General features: G+C 44.5%; 1 protein-coding gene across 2 annotated transcripts in view; it reads left to right on the forward strand.

The window, feature by feature from the left end:
• The window catches only part of yap1 (Yes1 associated transcriptional regulator), a 36,322-nt gene that overhangs the window by 4,314 nt on the left and 16,334 nt on the right, over window positions 1–15,674 (forward strand). Inside the window, exons 3-4 of one of the 2 annotated variants that reach the window (XM_052078532.1) lie at window positions 12,472–12,590; window positions 15,249–15,362. In XM_052078532.1, coding sequence (XP_051934492.1) covers window positions 12,472–12,590; window positions 15,249–15,362 — 233 coding nt within the window. The remainder of the gene's footprint in view (window positions 1–12,471; window positions 12,591–15,248; window positions 15,363–15,674) is intronic. The other variant, XM_052078533.1, reaches the window with a different exon arrangement.

Here is a 15,674-nt window from a genome sequence, read left to right on the forward strand (position 1 = left end):
TCAGAATAAAGTATGGTATTCTCAAAAAAATTTTTTGGGGGGGGCGGAAAGGAAACATTGAGAAACGTGTTGTATAGTGCATACCTTTCAAGACATATTTGTCATATATTGTTTTTTTTAATTTTTTAGACCAATGTCATAATATTATGCGAATCAAGAAATTTTTACGACTATTTTCTTTTTTTAGTAAAAATTAAAAAAAAAAAGATTGAAGTCATAACAATACCAGTTTAAAGTCCTATTTTTTAATTTTTTTTTAATCAAGAAAGAGCCTCACAGCTCATCAAATTCAGACTAGATTTCAAAAACATTCAACTTTTTTTCTCCGGAATATCCGACTTGATTCTCATTTTCCATTCACCACTCTGTCATGTTTTTCCTTTTTTGGCTGAACTTCGGAGTCCTCTGTAACTTTTGGATAGCCCTTAAGTGGCGTCAGTTTAAACAGGAGTGACTTAGTGCTTTGCCGCTACTGCATAATCATTGTGGAAGAGCTCATTTTGACACAGGAGGTCTCCTGTTTCTGGTGCAACAAAAAAACAAAAAAGTCAGCGCAAACATAGAGTGTTTTAATCGGGATCACAAAAAAAAGAGAGATTTCGCTGCCAGATGTATTCACAAAAGTTCACAGCTGCACCACATCTGTAGCGTTTCAAAGAAATGTGTGTTTTGGAGTGTGGGGGCAGTGTTTTCCAGCCCCTCCCCGGGATCCTTTGTTAAGAAACTGTTAATTATTCAATTGGGTGGGATAGATGAAGGCTTTAGTGGAGCGAATTGTCAGTTGTGCGCACTTGCAGCTATTTTGTTGCGTTCTGGGTTTTGACTCCCTTTCCGGGATTCGATCTTGTGTGCAACCAAAACAATGGTGAAAGTAGAATGGAAAGACACAAAAAAGCACCTGAATTCAATCTGATGGGCGTCTTTTCCCGGATTCGATTTTGAACTTTGGAAAGGGTCGTCTTCATTTGTTTGTTCAAAAAATAGACCCCCCCCCCCTCCCCCACACTTTTTTAAAAAACTATTTAAAGCAGATCTGAAACTATTTTGCCCATTATGTGGTTTGACTCACTTCAATTACTTTTTGGTATTTGTCTTGCGTTTTCATGTGGTTGACTGTCCAAAAAAAATCAAAAATAAAAATAGCCTAACTCGACAAAGTGGACCACAAAAATCAGCGGTCACAAAAATGTCCGTGTTTAGCCACTTCCGTGGTGGTTCCTGCGCACGCAATTTGTCGCAGACGCACTCGGTGACTCAGTCATTGGGGACTTCCTTGGCGGAATAGTCAAAGATGCCCGAGGTTTGGGGTCACTTTAAAGTATAAACGGGACAAAAATAAAGTTTGAAGTCATCGCTGTCAAGTGAAGTTGGAGACGGGAACACGGGGAATATAACGCGGACGCAGATCGCACGCTACGGAGATATATATTTTTTTAAACTCATGAGATAATGTAATACGTATATCCCGCCATCGCTAATCAGAATGGTGTTTGTTGACTGCGCACTGTAGTGTAGTCATTTTGACGTTTGCATGAGTGCTTGTGTCATGTTACACAGCGCAGCTCATGTTTTGGTGCTTTATTCATTCATTCATTCATCTTCCTAACTGCTTGATCCTCACTAGGGTCGCGGGGGGTGCTGGAGCCTATCCCAGCTGTCTCTGGGCAGTAGGCGGGGGACACCCTGAATTGGTTGCCAGCCAATCGCAGGGCACACAGAAACGAACAACCATTCGCACTCACACTCACACTCACACCTAGGGACAATTTAGAGTGTTCAATCAGCCTGCCACGCATGTTTTTGGAATGTGGGAGGAAACCGGAGCACCCGGAGAAAACCCACGCAGGCCCAGGGAGAACATGCAAACTCCACACAGGGAGGCCGGAGCTGGAATCGAACCCGGCACCTCTGCACTGTGAAACCGACGTGCTAACCACTGGACTACCGGGCCGCCCTGTTTTGGTGCTTTCAAAAAAAATAAAATAAATGACGTCGCACCGGACACGCCTTGCTATAGTTCGTCCCATCACAAATTTTCGGCAACCAAATCATTTTCCACTTAATGGATTCCGTTAGCATTTAACTCCATTTGTGTGCAGCATAACAACTAAATGCCACTGCACCATGTTTACTTTGAAAGACACGCCCCAGTAATTGACGCGAGTCTGTAGACCTCAGAACTCTACGATAACATAATTTTCAAATCTATTTCACAGCTGACTGGGGAGCCAGTGAAAAGCCTTTAGGACTGGAGTAATATGTTAATTTTTTTTTTGTACTGGTCAGATTCCGAGCTTCAGGGTTCTGGATGATCTGCAGCTATTTGATGCTCTTTGTGCGAGTCCAGTCAGAAGACCGTGACGATAATCAATTCTGCTGGAGATAAAAGCACCGATAAGGTCCCTCTTGTCTGCTCGGTGCAAGCAGTCCTTCACTCTGGATTAGACTGTCATATGGTACAAGGCTGTTTAATGATTGATTTTGATATATGATTGCCGAAAGTCAGGTCCGAATCGATCAGCGGCCTAAGATTTCTCACTAGGTGACTCCACGTGAAAAGCAGCCCTCTTTAAAATTTTTTTTAAATGGGATTCATGCAATTGTTCGGTTTCTTGCGACTGACGCATATAAGATAATTGGTCCAAAATAGCATCGAGAGGAGCCAGATGAGGTGGCTTGGGCATCTGTTTCGGATGCCTCCTGAACGCCTCCCTGGTGAGGTGTTCCGGGCATGTCCCACCGGGAGGAGACCCCGAGGAAGACCCAGGACACGCTGGAGAGACTGTCACCCAGCTGGCCTGGGAACGCCTCGGGATCCCCCGGGGAGAGCTGGAAGAAGTAGCTAGGGAGAGGGAAGTCTGGGCTTCCCTGCTAAAGCTGTTGCCCCCGTGACCCGGCCCGGATAAGCGGTAGAAGATGGATGGATGGGTCCAAAATAGGTAAATTAGTGACAAACTTGGAAAAGAAAAAGCAACTCCCGAAAAGCATTTTCCACCCTGACCAATGTTTCAAGCAGAAAAGCAGATTTTCAATTGGCTCACCCCCCCCCTCCGAGATGTCACACAAGTGAAAGAAAATCGCACATCACAGCGGCGATATTCGATCCGGAGCACAGACGGCCTTCGGCTGCCGCCGCTTGGAAGAAACGCTCACCTATTTATAAACGGGCCGAGCTCTGACACACAAGTGTTGAGGCCGAGCGGCAAAGTTCCGGAGAGCGAGCGTATGGCGAATGGCGGCGAGCGGGGTCGATGGCCACGATGGACAAGCGGCACGTCGGCTCACGTTTCGCTCACTTGTCTCCGTTTGTCAATCCGGGCCGGACCGGGAATTCCCTCGGCTGTTGTTTATGAGCGCACTGTTAGGACTGCGGCGCGGTGGGCGATGGTCCTCGGAGTCATTGCGACCCCCGCGGATGCTGACGTCTCGCTCCCTTTAAAAGCAGCGGCATCAATAGAGAGCGATGGGGGCCCTCTTTTGTTTCTGCGGAGTTAAATGGCTGCCGTGTGGGGATGTGCAGAAAGGTTTGTGTGTGTTAGTTGGGGGGTGGGGTGGGGGGGTCCTTTTGTCCTGGCACTGAAACCGTGATCCTTATATCCTTATTCACTCTTTGACTTGGTCTTTACTCATATTTTTTTTTCAGGTGTAAATAAACCTCAAGAATAGCAACAGGTTTGATTAACATTAAGAAAATTTGTCTTAAAGTGCTACCGGAAGTAAGGAACCATCACGGAAGAAAGTTTTCTGGGTATCCACCAATGTGAGGTAGAATAGTTTACATCAGTGAGAATTTATGTCGCAAGATGCTGCTTATTCAATATTTGGTTTTGCTCGTTGAACGTTTCGTGCTCTGACTAACCAATCTACGTAAAAATGTTGGCCTAAATCATCGTGGGCTAAATCCGAAAGCTAATTGGACAAAGAAACGGTCCCGTTGCTTATGTCGAGGAAGTTTGCCCAGCAATGGGCGAAGCAGTTCACATTTTTTTCTTTTTCTTTTTTTATTTTAAACATCTTCTTCCAAGCCGCTTGATCCTCACTAGGGTCGCGGGGGGTGCTGGAGCCTATCCCAGCTGTCTTCGGGCAGTAGGCGGGGGACACCCTGAATTGGTTGCCAGCCAATCACAGGGCACACAGAGACGAACAACCATTCGCACTCACACTCACACCTCGGGACAATTTGGAGTGTCCAATCAGCCTGCCACGCATGTTTTTGGAATGTGGGAGGAAACCGGAGCACCCGGAGAAAACCCACGCAGGCAGAGAACATGCAAACTCCACACAGGGAGGCCGGAGCTGGAATTGAACCCGGTACCTCTGCACTGTGAAGCCGACGTGCTAACCACTGGACTACCGGGCCGCCCTATTTTAAACATTGCATCATAATTTGTCATTTAAAAAAAAAAAAAAAAAGTTGACATATGGAGTTGGCCCAAATGCATGCGGCAATAATTGGTAGCGAGGACTCCGGGACTGATCATGATGTCGATAGAGTTGCACAATTGTTCCATGAGAAAGAAAAACAGCTCCAATTTAAAGAGTGCTCCAACGTCAACAAAGTCTGTTGACCTTTCCTCCTCTTTCTTCCAAACACTTAGCTGTGGTCTTTGATTTATGACAGCAGGGAGGTTGGGTCACCTTGCTTAGTGCTGGCTGACTTGGTGGGACTGAGGGGCGGGGGTAGGGGTGGGTGGGGGGTGGGTCTCGGGTCATAAACTAATGAAGGTTTCTAATTTAGACACACCGGCCAACTAGGAAGGGTAATCACTGTTTCCGGACGCTTATTAAATGCAGCTTTCAATGAGCTTTTAGGCCGTGGGAAGTCAGCCCTAAGCTGGGGTGAGCTTCTTTGGGGGGGGGGGGGGGGGGGCAGGGTTGGGCTGAGGGCTGTTATTGTCCGGCCTCGGGGTAAGGTAGAGCCATGCGTTGATGAGCGCTTGTCTTTTCCCAATTGGATTTTAAACACTTTAGACGGGGTGAACTTTCCCACGTCCAGTGGTGTTTGTTTTTTTTGGGTTTTATTTTATTTTATTAGCATCACAAAACATTTTGGAAAAAACGGACGGCAGTCTGTGTATTATTCGTTCTTTCCATTTTCATTTGGCTACCAAAAGTATAAAGTGATTTATTGTTATTATCTTTTAAATCTAACGCACACGGAAAAAAGACAAACACTGCTTTTTGATAGGCTAACGCTAACTGGTGCTACAGCCTTGTTTACTTTTTCGGTTTGACGTGATAGCAGGTCGGTAGAACCGGGGGGGGATTTCTGATTGATAGTGTCTGCATCAGACAGCGCAGTTGCTTGAAAGTGGCTCTGGAACTCCTGCAAAGCCGAGCAAGTCGAATCGTGTGTTTCAAAAATACAAGATGGCTCGCTCACTGTCTGATTCTCAGAAAATAATGAAAAAAAACTCAAGAGTACCACCTCTTTGTATACTATCCGGGAAAAAGTAACGTTTGCGTCACAAGCTTACAGAACCTGAAACGAGGTCGAGGCGCTCATTTTTTGCTTCTAGATATTGCACCAAATATCTACATCGCCATCTCGTTCGGTCTTTTACAGTCTCTTAACAAGGCCTTGTACTCGTGCTTCTCCTCATCCAAATTTGATTTCACTCCCGACCGTTGTGACCCCCGTGGCTGCGCGAATGGATTTCGGGGAAGACGCCATTGTGGGCATGTGTGAAGAGCTCATTTGGGCTAACTTTGTGTTTGACAAACTTTTGCTTTATTGACCACACACACAGACAAGACCCTTTCCTGTTCCACTCGAGGGGGGCTGTCAGCTCAGCACACAAATGGGACTGTGAGAAAGTCGAGCCCGGTGTTTACCAAAGTCTTGATGTAACACCTCCGTCCCAGACATCAATGCTTCTACTGTCAGCTGAGGGCATCTCCGGCATGGCAAGTTGGTCTCCTCAGGTGGGAGCAGGGGTTAAACTCACCCAAAGAGCTTCTCTTTGCACGCTATCCTCAGAAGAGGTTGTTTTCAAATTACATTCCCCACAGAAACAATTTAAATTAATCCAGTATGTTCAGTGTTTCTGCTTATGATACATCACCGCAAATATCTTTGCCACGTTGTTTTAAAAATCACAACCCAAAAAAGTCTTGAAAATGATTGGTGGGTGGGGGGGCACTTGGCTGAGGACTGGCAAATTCGTCTTGGGCGTTGAAATTAATTTAAGTTGCATTCAGAGTTTGTTGACTAAAATGTTTCCATTCCGTGGGTCCGAGATTGATCAGTCCATAACATGCTGTTTAAAGACAATCAACCGTGAAACGTTCTCGTCTGGCAACAGGTTGTAGAGTTGCTATGAAACTGTTATTCGCTTGACAAATTCAAGCTAACAGCTAAAACTCGAGATGGAGTCACGACAAAGCAGTTATGGGCTTGACAAGTCCAAGCTAAAAATTCAGATTTAGGCTTCTAACTTCTAACAAAATGTGTGCAGCATTTCATGAGTCATTTAAAAAAATATTTCTTGGTTTGACAAATTTAGGCTAACGGCTAAAGTAGCTATCCAAGTTATTCTTTGCTTGACAAATTCAACTTTGTGGCTAAAAGTTGAGTTAAATTATCTCTTAAAATATATCTTAGAATCCAAGCTTTGCGCTGGCATTAAGCTAACGTTCAGGATTGTGTTGCGAACAAAATTGCTATTGGCTTGACAAATTCAAGCTGACAGCTCAAGTTCAAAACTTTGAAAAGGGTTGTTGGCGTGACAAATCGAAGCTTTTGAGCTAAAAATTCAACATGGATTGCCAACAAAATTGTTCTTGGCTTGAATAATTCAAGCTAATGGCTAACTTGCCATTGACATAGTTCCTTGAGTTTCTGGAATGGCAATCGTTTTTAGAAAAAGAAAACATCTGTGTTAATGACTAACAGCTTTCAGGATCAACCTATTAAGATGACAAATATACATTTCTAGTGGGTGGGGGGCAGTGGAGCGAAAGCCACACACTCGCAGTCTTTAGCTGCATCTTGTCGAAACAAACGCCTCTTCAAAGGGAAACCCAAAGCCACAATGAGGTCACGGAGGTTGCCCCAATAATCTCTCTTGATGATGTCCTGCTGATAGAAAGGCAACCAGGCATCCCCCAGCCAGACCAGGGCCCGAGGTGGTCATCCTCATTTTAGGGGCCTGATTACATCTAGCCCCCCTTGGTGCAGTCTTTAGTCCCTGGCTTCTTCTGCCTTCTGAGCATGTGCCCCCTTCCTAAGGGCAGCTCCTGACAACCTCGGGAGTGTTGTTTCTAAAATCTTGACAACTCATCTCTAGGGGGCATTTTTCATGACGGAGATCCTCACAATCATTCCAGTTTCGACTCTGGTCTAACTTTACACAGCGTGATAGTACTTATTAGTGAATCAGTTCTCAGAACGGATATTTGCTGGTTTTGCTGATGATGTGATAGTTCTCAGTTGGGCGCAAGGACTCGTGGTCCGTTTCCATGAAAAGTAACTGACTGGCCGAGCCATCGCGTTGTACGCTTATGATTCTGTAGCTCTGAACAACAGCAACAACCCACTTCCTGTTCCTCAGCAGGATATTATAAATATCACCCACACAATAATCGGCACCATGATAACTGGGGTATCCGTCAAGGACATCTCAATGGTCGAGGTGGATCCAGAGTCGTCTCTTTGCCCTCATCTGAGTCATACGAAACTGCGATGAGAGTCCAATTGAGCATCTTCACGACCATCCATTTTGATTGAATAAAGCTGAAAATGTACTTTGTCAAAAATGAATAGGACGGGGGTGGGCATGGGTTAAGAACCGTGACTTCATTCTCCACGGCTGGTTCATCAACAACAAGCAATCCTTTGAGTGGACCAAAATAGCACAACGCCGCCATCTCATCCAATGCCTAAGCTCAAGTCCGCTTACACATGATTAGAGTTGTATTTGTAGTATTTCCACAGCAAAATACCTCCAGTTAGCCACAGACTTGGCGTACAAAGTAGAGTTTCAAAATGATTTAAAACACCCGTTTAAATGACTTGTCTGAGTCTCGAGATGATTGAAACATTGTATTTCACATAATTGGATCTATTTGTATGACTTGGTAAAATTATGGCAGCTTCATTTCTGTCTGAAGTGGTTGCCAACGTGATTTTTCTTGGTTTGTCAAACTATAGCATGTGCTAAAAGTCAGGCTGATTGATAACATACTGTATCTGTTTTCGGGTTGACATCATTCAAGCTAACTGCCAAGCTAATGTTGCCAACATGTTTGTTATTTGCTTGATAGTTCCTAGCCGCTATATGTCGAGCTAAAGGACCTAACAAATTTATTCTTGATAGATTCAAGCTGAAAGATAAAATGTTTTAAGTTGCTGTGAAGTAAATTTAAAGGTCACGATAGAAATATTCAAGCTAATATCAAATCCATGCTGTAAACTATCAACATACTGTAGGTCCATGTTTGACAAATTCAAGCTAAAGCACATATCAAAATGTTTCTTATTTAACACCCCCCCCCCCAAAAAAAAAAACCCCGATGACGCTAACAGCTAATATTCAAGCCAGAGTTGATTAGTTAGGCAGTGTCCTGCCATTTAGTGGTTTGCCCCCAGGGAGAAAAGAGGCCAGGGGGGAGGGCGCTAGCAACCCCACCACAGGCGAGTAAAGAAAACACGCAGCAGTTGCGGCCGCGATGCGGGTTTGAGGATCATCAGCAATTCCTCGCGGCAACTGGTGGGCCACCCCCACCCCAACAGTTGCCGCCACGCTTCTTTTTTTTTTGTTTGTTTCATGTTTCGCCCGCAGGAAGTGGCGTCCATCTCGGGCCATATTTGGCTAGCTGAATGGATTATCGTTTAGTTTTACAGCCTGGTGATGAATTACCTGCCGCTTGTAACTCATTGACCCGCTTCCCGAGTGACTAAATGTTTGGAACACAGAGTGCTGGTGAGGAGGAAAAGATTGGATTTTATCGCTAACACCTTTGATCATCAACTTTTTGTTGTTGTTGATTTGTCCGAACAAATATCTTGCTAGCTTGATAGAAACGTCAATAGAAAAGGAAGAAGTGGAATATAAGAAGTGTTTATGAAACGCGCTCAAACCAATTGAGTGTTTTGTAGGTAGACATGCTAAGCAGTTGAACATAACCGTATAAATCAACAAATGTAAATCTCAGTTGGGTGAAAGGTGACAAAGCAAACAGTAATTAGTCTTAGTGTGCGCATAGTGTTAAAAAAAAGGTTCTCCCTCTCTCTCACTGTCTCTGTATATCTTGAAACAGTGACATGTACTTATATTTCTGCGAACCCTTTGATGTGGCCCGTTTTTAATTTTATGATTAGAGTATGTGGCAGGCCAATTACAAAAAAAAAATGTGCGGCTGGCCCACGTGTGGCCCCCGGGCTGGACCGGTCTCATCCAAGCTTCCTTTCCTTCTCCTACTGCTTCTCTCCCATTCTCCCCCCCACCCCTTTATAATAAATGTCAAAATGTCATAGTTTCCATAGTGGGAAGGGGAGGTCAGGGCGGAGTGCAACAGGACCACAGCAACTCGGGCGGCAATTCGCTTTCCGGGGGGAGGGGGGGGGTGTCCGTGGATGTTTTTTCCCCCCCTCTTTCAATCCTTTTCTCTATTGGACAGTTGTATTGCCCCCGCTCCCTGTGACCCCTCTTTCTCAAGGGGGGCCCCTCCAGTCTGAGCAGTTCCAGCTACTTTGCTTGCTTTGCTATGTGTGTGTGTGTGAGAGTGAGGGCCACGAGGGGGAGGGAGTCCGGGGTCCGGGATCTGGCAGCTCCTTTGATCAGTAAAGCATAAACAAGAGGGGGGCTTCAAAATGGGTTGCATTGTGCAGCGGAGGGTGGTCAGGGTTGGGCTGTGGGGCTCGGGGAGGAGTGCTGAGTCAGGCCCTCTGGGAAAGAGAAATAGTCAAACATGAGTTGACATTTTCGCTTGAATTCAGCAAAAGGAACAATTGTGGTAAATGCTTTTTAGCCGTTCGATTGAATTTGCCGAGCCGAGTTTTACGTCATCACAACCTTGGTTTTTAATTAATCGATTAGATTTTTTTTTTGCTGTTGGCTTGAATTTGACTCACGAGAAACTACTTTCAAAGGAACTTTCTTAAATGCTCGCCATTTAGTTTGAATTTGTTCAGCCGCGATCAATGTTCAAGTGCAAATCGTTTTTGCTGTTCGCTTTAATTTGTCAAACCCAAAATAAACGGGCGATTAACTCATTGACTCATTTTAATCGCTACTTTAGTTTGACTTTTTAATTGTATAGACATTTATATAGCTTTTGTTTTGCTCGCAATTTCATCTGACATTCGGATTAATCAATCGAGAGCTATTTTGACAGTCAAATCAGGATGACGCGGCTTTCAGAATACGACTTAAATTCAAACTCATGCCTAAAATATATACTAGCTGAAATGTAAGATGACGTTGCCCCAAAAATGGTTTTAGCTTGAAATGTTCAACTCGGCGGCCAAAAAGTCAAGCTGAAGTAAAAAAATCTAAATCGTTTTTAGCTCGACAAATTCTTGTTTCAATATTTATGTAATGTCGCTGTTGGAGTCATTCAGTTGAATGGTTCAAATGTGAGCAAAGTTGCTGTCAGAATAGTTCTTGGCTTGACAAATTCAGGCTAAGTGCTAACTACGGTTGTAAGAAAATCTCTGCTTGACAAATTAACCAAACCAAGTCAAGCTAAAGGAAGAGTGCCAAGTCGGGCCCCAGTCAGGGTGATGTGACCACTGGCCACTAGGTTAATTCGTCGGCCATATTGTAAACACAGGAGTTGCGGACACCGCCTCAACAAACTGCCGGGGTCTGTTTTGTTTGAGCCGAGGGACGTCTCGGCAGCGAAATAAAAAGAACATGAATGGTGAGGGGGTTTTAGGTCGTAGCTCAGTCTGCGCTTTTGTCAAGCAGGTGAACGCTTTGTAAATGTGGCGCCAGATTGTTCAAGCCCCTGACACTCCACAGTGTCCAGGGGGGCGGGGGGCTTCCAGGAAAAGTGGGTGGGGGGGAAGGACCCCCTGCGTTGAGCCCTGGGACTGACCCTCCCTCAATAGAGAGGGTCTCGCTCGGGAGCGGAGGGCTTCCTGTATTAGCTTTCCATCTTAATCAAGCAACAAGTACCAACAAAGCACTAATTATCAATGCCTTCACAGAATGCGACACAATACCCCCACCCCCACCACAACTACTCCGACACCCACCGCAATCCTCCCGAAACCCCCTCCCACCCTCATTGCCAGGCAAAGAGGAGCCGTGAAATAGACGCGGCAACATTGTTCCGACCTTCGCTCGTTGTTTTCAAAGCTTTGAGACCGGCGCCTCACCTGAGGCCGCAAACTCCTTTTGTAGCCCCTCCGCCAACGGGTTTTGTTTTGATTTCGAGATGACATGCACTGGAAATTCCACTTAATGATGCCAGTGAGCTGTATTATTGCTGATTAAATGTCAGGTTTACGCACGTTCTCCAATTGGAGTGGCACGAGTCAAAGCATAATTTAAAATATCTAAAAAAGAAAAAAAAATCGGCAAAAAAAAGACAAATGTCCCACACAAAAAAAAATCAACAATAAAGTACAAAGCAATTTTGAAAACACAAAGTATTACAATACAAGAATATTTGAAAACTGTGCAAAGCATTTGAGGGAATTCTACCAAAGTATCACTTGTATAATAAAATGTTTTAAAAAAATCAAGAAATAAACAAAAACAATTTAAAAAATAGACACACGCTGTAAAGTAAAATGTGTACAATATTAGAAAACAGTATTAGATGAATAGACAGAAACGTACATTTTTTACACTCAAAAATAGACATACTTGAGATTTAAGATCGCATGAATATTAGAATACAAAACTAGCGGGCAATTATGTGAAATCCTAAACAGAAAATGCAAATATATTGAGGAATTTGTGGAGAGTTATGCACATTTTATATTAGACAAAGCAAAGTCAAAAATACTAGCCGAAAATATTCGCAAAAAATACAAAAAAGAATAGTGGACTATTAGAAAAACAATTAAAAATAATAATACAGCAACACAGCAACTATTAGACACCCCCCGCCCTTAAAAAAAAATCTTTTAGCCTTGAAACACACCAGCACCACAGAATCAAAAACGGTAAGTTGCTGCTAGCTTAGCCGATGCTACTTGGCAGTATAAGAGCAATAGCTGCCATCTGTTGCCTCGGTGTCGTCAGATGGCTCGCCTCTGACTGCAGAAACTCTTTTTGGCCGGCTGCAAGTGTTTTTCACGCCGCCGATTTCCCGAGAATTAAAGGCAAACATGTTTTCCCGGGCGCGTGTAAGCTGAGTTTGTAAACTCGCTGTATCGCTCCCATTGTTCAGTTGAAAGCTCCGCGACTGACTCATCAGTCCCTGCGCGCCTGCCGCTTCGCATGAGGCCGCCCTCCGCTTTGAACTTTCCCCCCCCCCAAACTGATTGTCTTATCTTTCTTTGTCCCCCGGCAGCCACATTGATCAGACCACCACTTGGCAGGACCCCCGCAAGGCCCTGCTGCAGATGAACCAGGCTCCCCCACCCAGCTCCGTGCCGGTCCAGCAGCAGAATCTGATGAACCCGGCCAGCGGTGTGTGGTTTTTTTTTCTTTTCTCGCTATTGAAATTGTATTGCTGGTTATGAGTCAATCTTAAAATAAAAAACAAGAAAAAAGTAAGAAAGGAGGAATAGAGAAGTTGTGCGTCTCAGACTTGCTGTCTTGACCTGGGGCGGTTCAAACTGCTATGCAAATGTTTACTAACCAATCGCATGGAAAATCCCCGTGCAACACTAAAACAAAAATGAATGACTTATTTTCAAATGCGGAAGAGCGAAGTTGATTCGAATTGACTCACCCTAACCCCGAACTAATTTGTGACCTCTGTCTCTGAGTGCATTAGCAATAAGCTAAGCTAAGTATTTGAGAGCGGACATCAACTTGATGCCTGTTGAACGAGTTCAACCACAGCACAAGCTAAGTAATACAAAATAATTTGAGCCAAAATGAAAAAAAAAACTATCTTAGCTCAAAATTATGTTTCCCTGTCTGCTTTATGGCACCAATTTTTTTCATGTGTGGTCTCAGGACTAACGTTAGCATGCGCAAGCTAAATCAGGTGATTCCTAACATGTCCCTGATTGGAGCAATCGCATGACTTTGTGTATTTATACCACCTACACTTACAGAATTCTGTTTTTTATTATTTTAAGAAGAACTTTCTTACTCGTAACCTTTCAGAAAATCTCAATAATAGCGTGTGATTTTTACAGGGGGGGGCGTTTGCACAAAAAACTGCCCGCTAACAAGAAATATCTTGGCAGACTAAGCACAAGCATATATTTTGTTAATTTGAGAAATTTATTAGTTTTAAAAAAAAAATGCAATGCAAGTAAACGTTTCTCGACGAATGTGGAATATATTTTGTCATATTAATGAATTAGTGGCAAATATATATATTTTTTTTCCTGAAACGTCACAGCTCTAAATGACTACGCATGGTAAAAATCTGTATCGTGCCAGATTTTGTCGGTCAAATTTAAGAACAAAAATTGAATAAAAAATTGTTTTGAATTAAAAATTAACAAAAAAATTGAAACGTTAGCATCAATGACACATTTAAGGACCCATAAAGCCATTTTGCAGCGTCATTTATCTTACGTGAAGTCATAAATCCCTCATTTCATTCCCCCCCCCCGTATGGTTCCGAGTTTGCACAACTATCCTCGGACTCGACCACCGCTACTTTTGTCTCTGCATTTCATGGCTACGTGCTAGTCGCTACTCGTCAGCCAGGCTCGGCGTTGCTCGCTGCAGTCCGCGCTGCTGGAATTTGCCTCGGGTGAGGTGAGACCCAAATAGAACGTGACAGGTCCTGTCTGACATGTTTTTTCGGAGCGCCGCGACTCCCACATTACACGGAAAGCGTCAGCCGTCGTCGTCATATTGCTGCTGCCTGCGTGCAAATCTGCTCTTGTTAAGAGCTGGAAAAAGATTTCGGAGCCCATCATAAGGTGTCAAAATGACATTACGCTCCCACTGCACTGTCGTGTTTCCGGTTTCGAGCAACAATTATCGAATAGCTCGATCGCAATGTGCGTAAGAGGGAGATCATTGAAGTTGTTGCAATCGAGATTTACGTGTCATTTAGCAGTGAAAAGTTAGATTGCAAAGCATCGGTTCGGCTTACTGATTGTTGACAGTGTTTCAAATGTGTGTGTTATACTTATATAATTTTTTTCACCAGTTTTAGTTTTAATTTCAGCAGTTTTAGTTTTAGTTTAGTTTTCACCAATTGCAGCGTTTATTGTACAAAAGAAAAAAGGAAGGAAGGCCGGAGCCAGATTCGAAACTTGCACCTGTGCACCACTGTAAGGCGGATGTGCTACCGTGCCGCCCAGGACGGCTTTATGCGCCACAAAATATAATATGCCCCCCTGGTGACAGCGAGCGTTGGCATTAAAACAATCTGATAGAGTGTCCGGTCGGTCCATCATTTGGTCTACGGATTGTCCCACGCTGGTGTCATATTTATCAATGAAATACCATGACATCCACCACACACGCCAAATTTGTCTTTGAAATACAAAGTACACTAAAATTGCATGAACCCCCCTGCGCCACGAATTTGACCTGCTTTTTGTGAGTCTAAAACCTAGTCTCCTTTTTTGTTTTTTTGTTTGTTTTTTTTGGTCACCAAATTTGCAGTCCCAGTGAGGTGTAGCGCATCTCCCAAATCCACGAGCACACTGAACCCGACCATTGCCCCGGCGCGATGCGTCGAGTGCCGACTAATTTCTGCTACCGAATTGTCGGATGAGTCAGGGGGGCAGCACCTCATGGCCAAGCTGCCTGATTGCACTCATTCATCAGAGCAGTGGTCACCGACTTTTTTTATTTCCCCTTAGATAAGTCTGCAGAGTGATACCAAGTGCCCCACAGACCGATTTTTGGGGGGGCTCCCTGAATGAGAGAAGCAGATCAGCGTATGCGGCACATGCAGCGGACTGCAAATGGGAGCTGTGACATGAAAATGTCCGAATGGCTCGCTGCGACATATTTTGAGAAATCAACGGGGTTGTTTAACTTCACACTTGTGAGCTGGACCCAGTACTCCAGAAACCCAACACGTTGCCTTCTTACGTGCCTTTTAAAAAAGATTTTCATGTTCTGCCGCCACTCACACACTCATCGGACACAACAAAAAGCCAAAATGTTTTGACGTCACACATGTTGTCCGCCCTCCCCCAGGACCACTCCCTGAAGGCTGGGAACAAGCGATTACATCAGAGGGTGAAATTTACTACATCAACCACAAGAACAAAACCACTTCCTGGCTGGACCCGCGGCTCGACCCCCGCTTCGGTGAGTTCTGCAGCAAAGTTAGTCGGACGTTTATCGTCAATGGAAAAACAACAGTCAAAGCCGTCGGCATAGAAACTCAAACTCCCTCCCCCTCCCCCCCGTGAAAGTTCCTCGCAGCTGTAGCAGCCTGAGCGACTTTGATTTAATTTTGGACTGCTCTGCGTTGCGCCCCCCCCCCCTCAGTGCCGCTTTGCTCTGATGCAGCACCTCACCTTTTGTCAGCCATTTTAGTGGTGAAACAACAGCTGAGTTGGCTGCTAATCCTAGCAACAGCACACACGCATACAGCAAGCCCCCCCCCACCCCACAACC

Source organism: Hippocampus zosterae, chromosome 10 (genome assembly GCF_025434085.1).
Source record: "Hippocampus zosterae strain Florida chromosome 10, ASM2543408v3, whole genome shotgun sequence".
Lineage (NCBI taxonomy): Eukaryota > Metazoa > Chordata > Actinopteri > Syngnathiformes > Syngnathidae > Hippocampus > Hippocampus zosterae.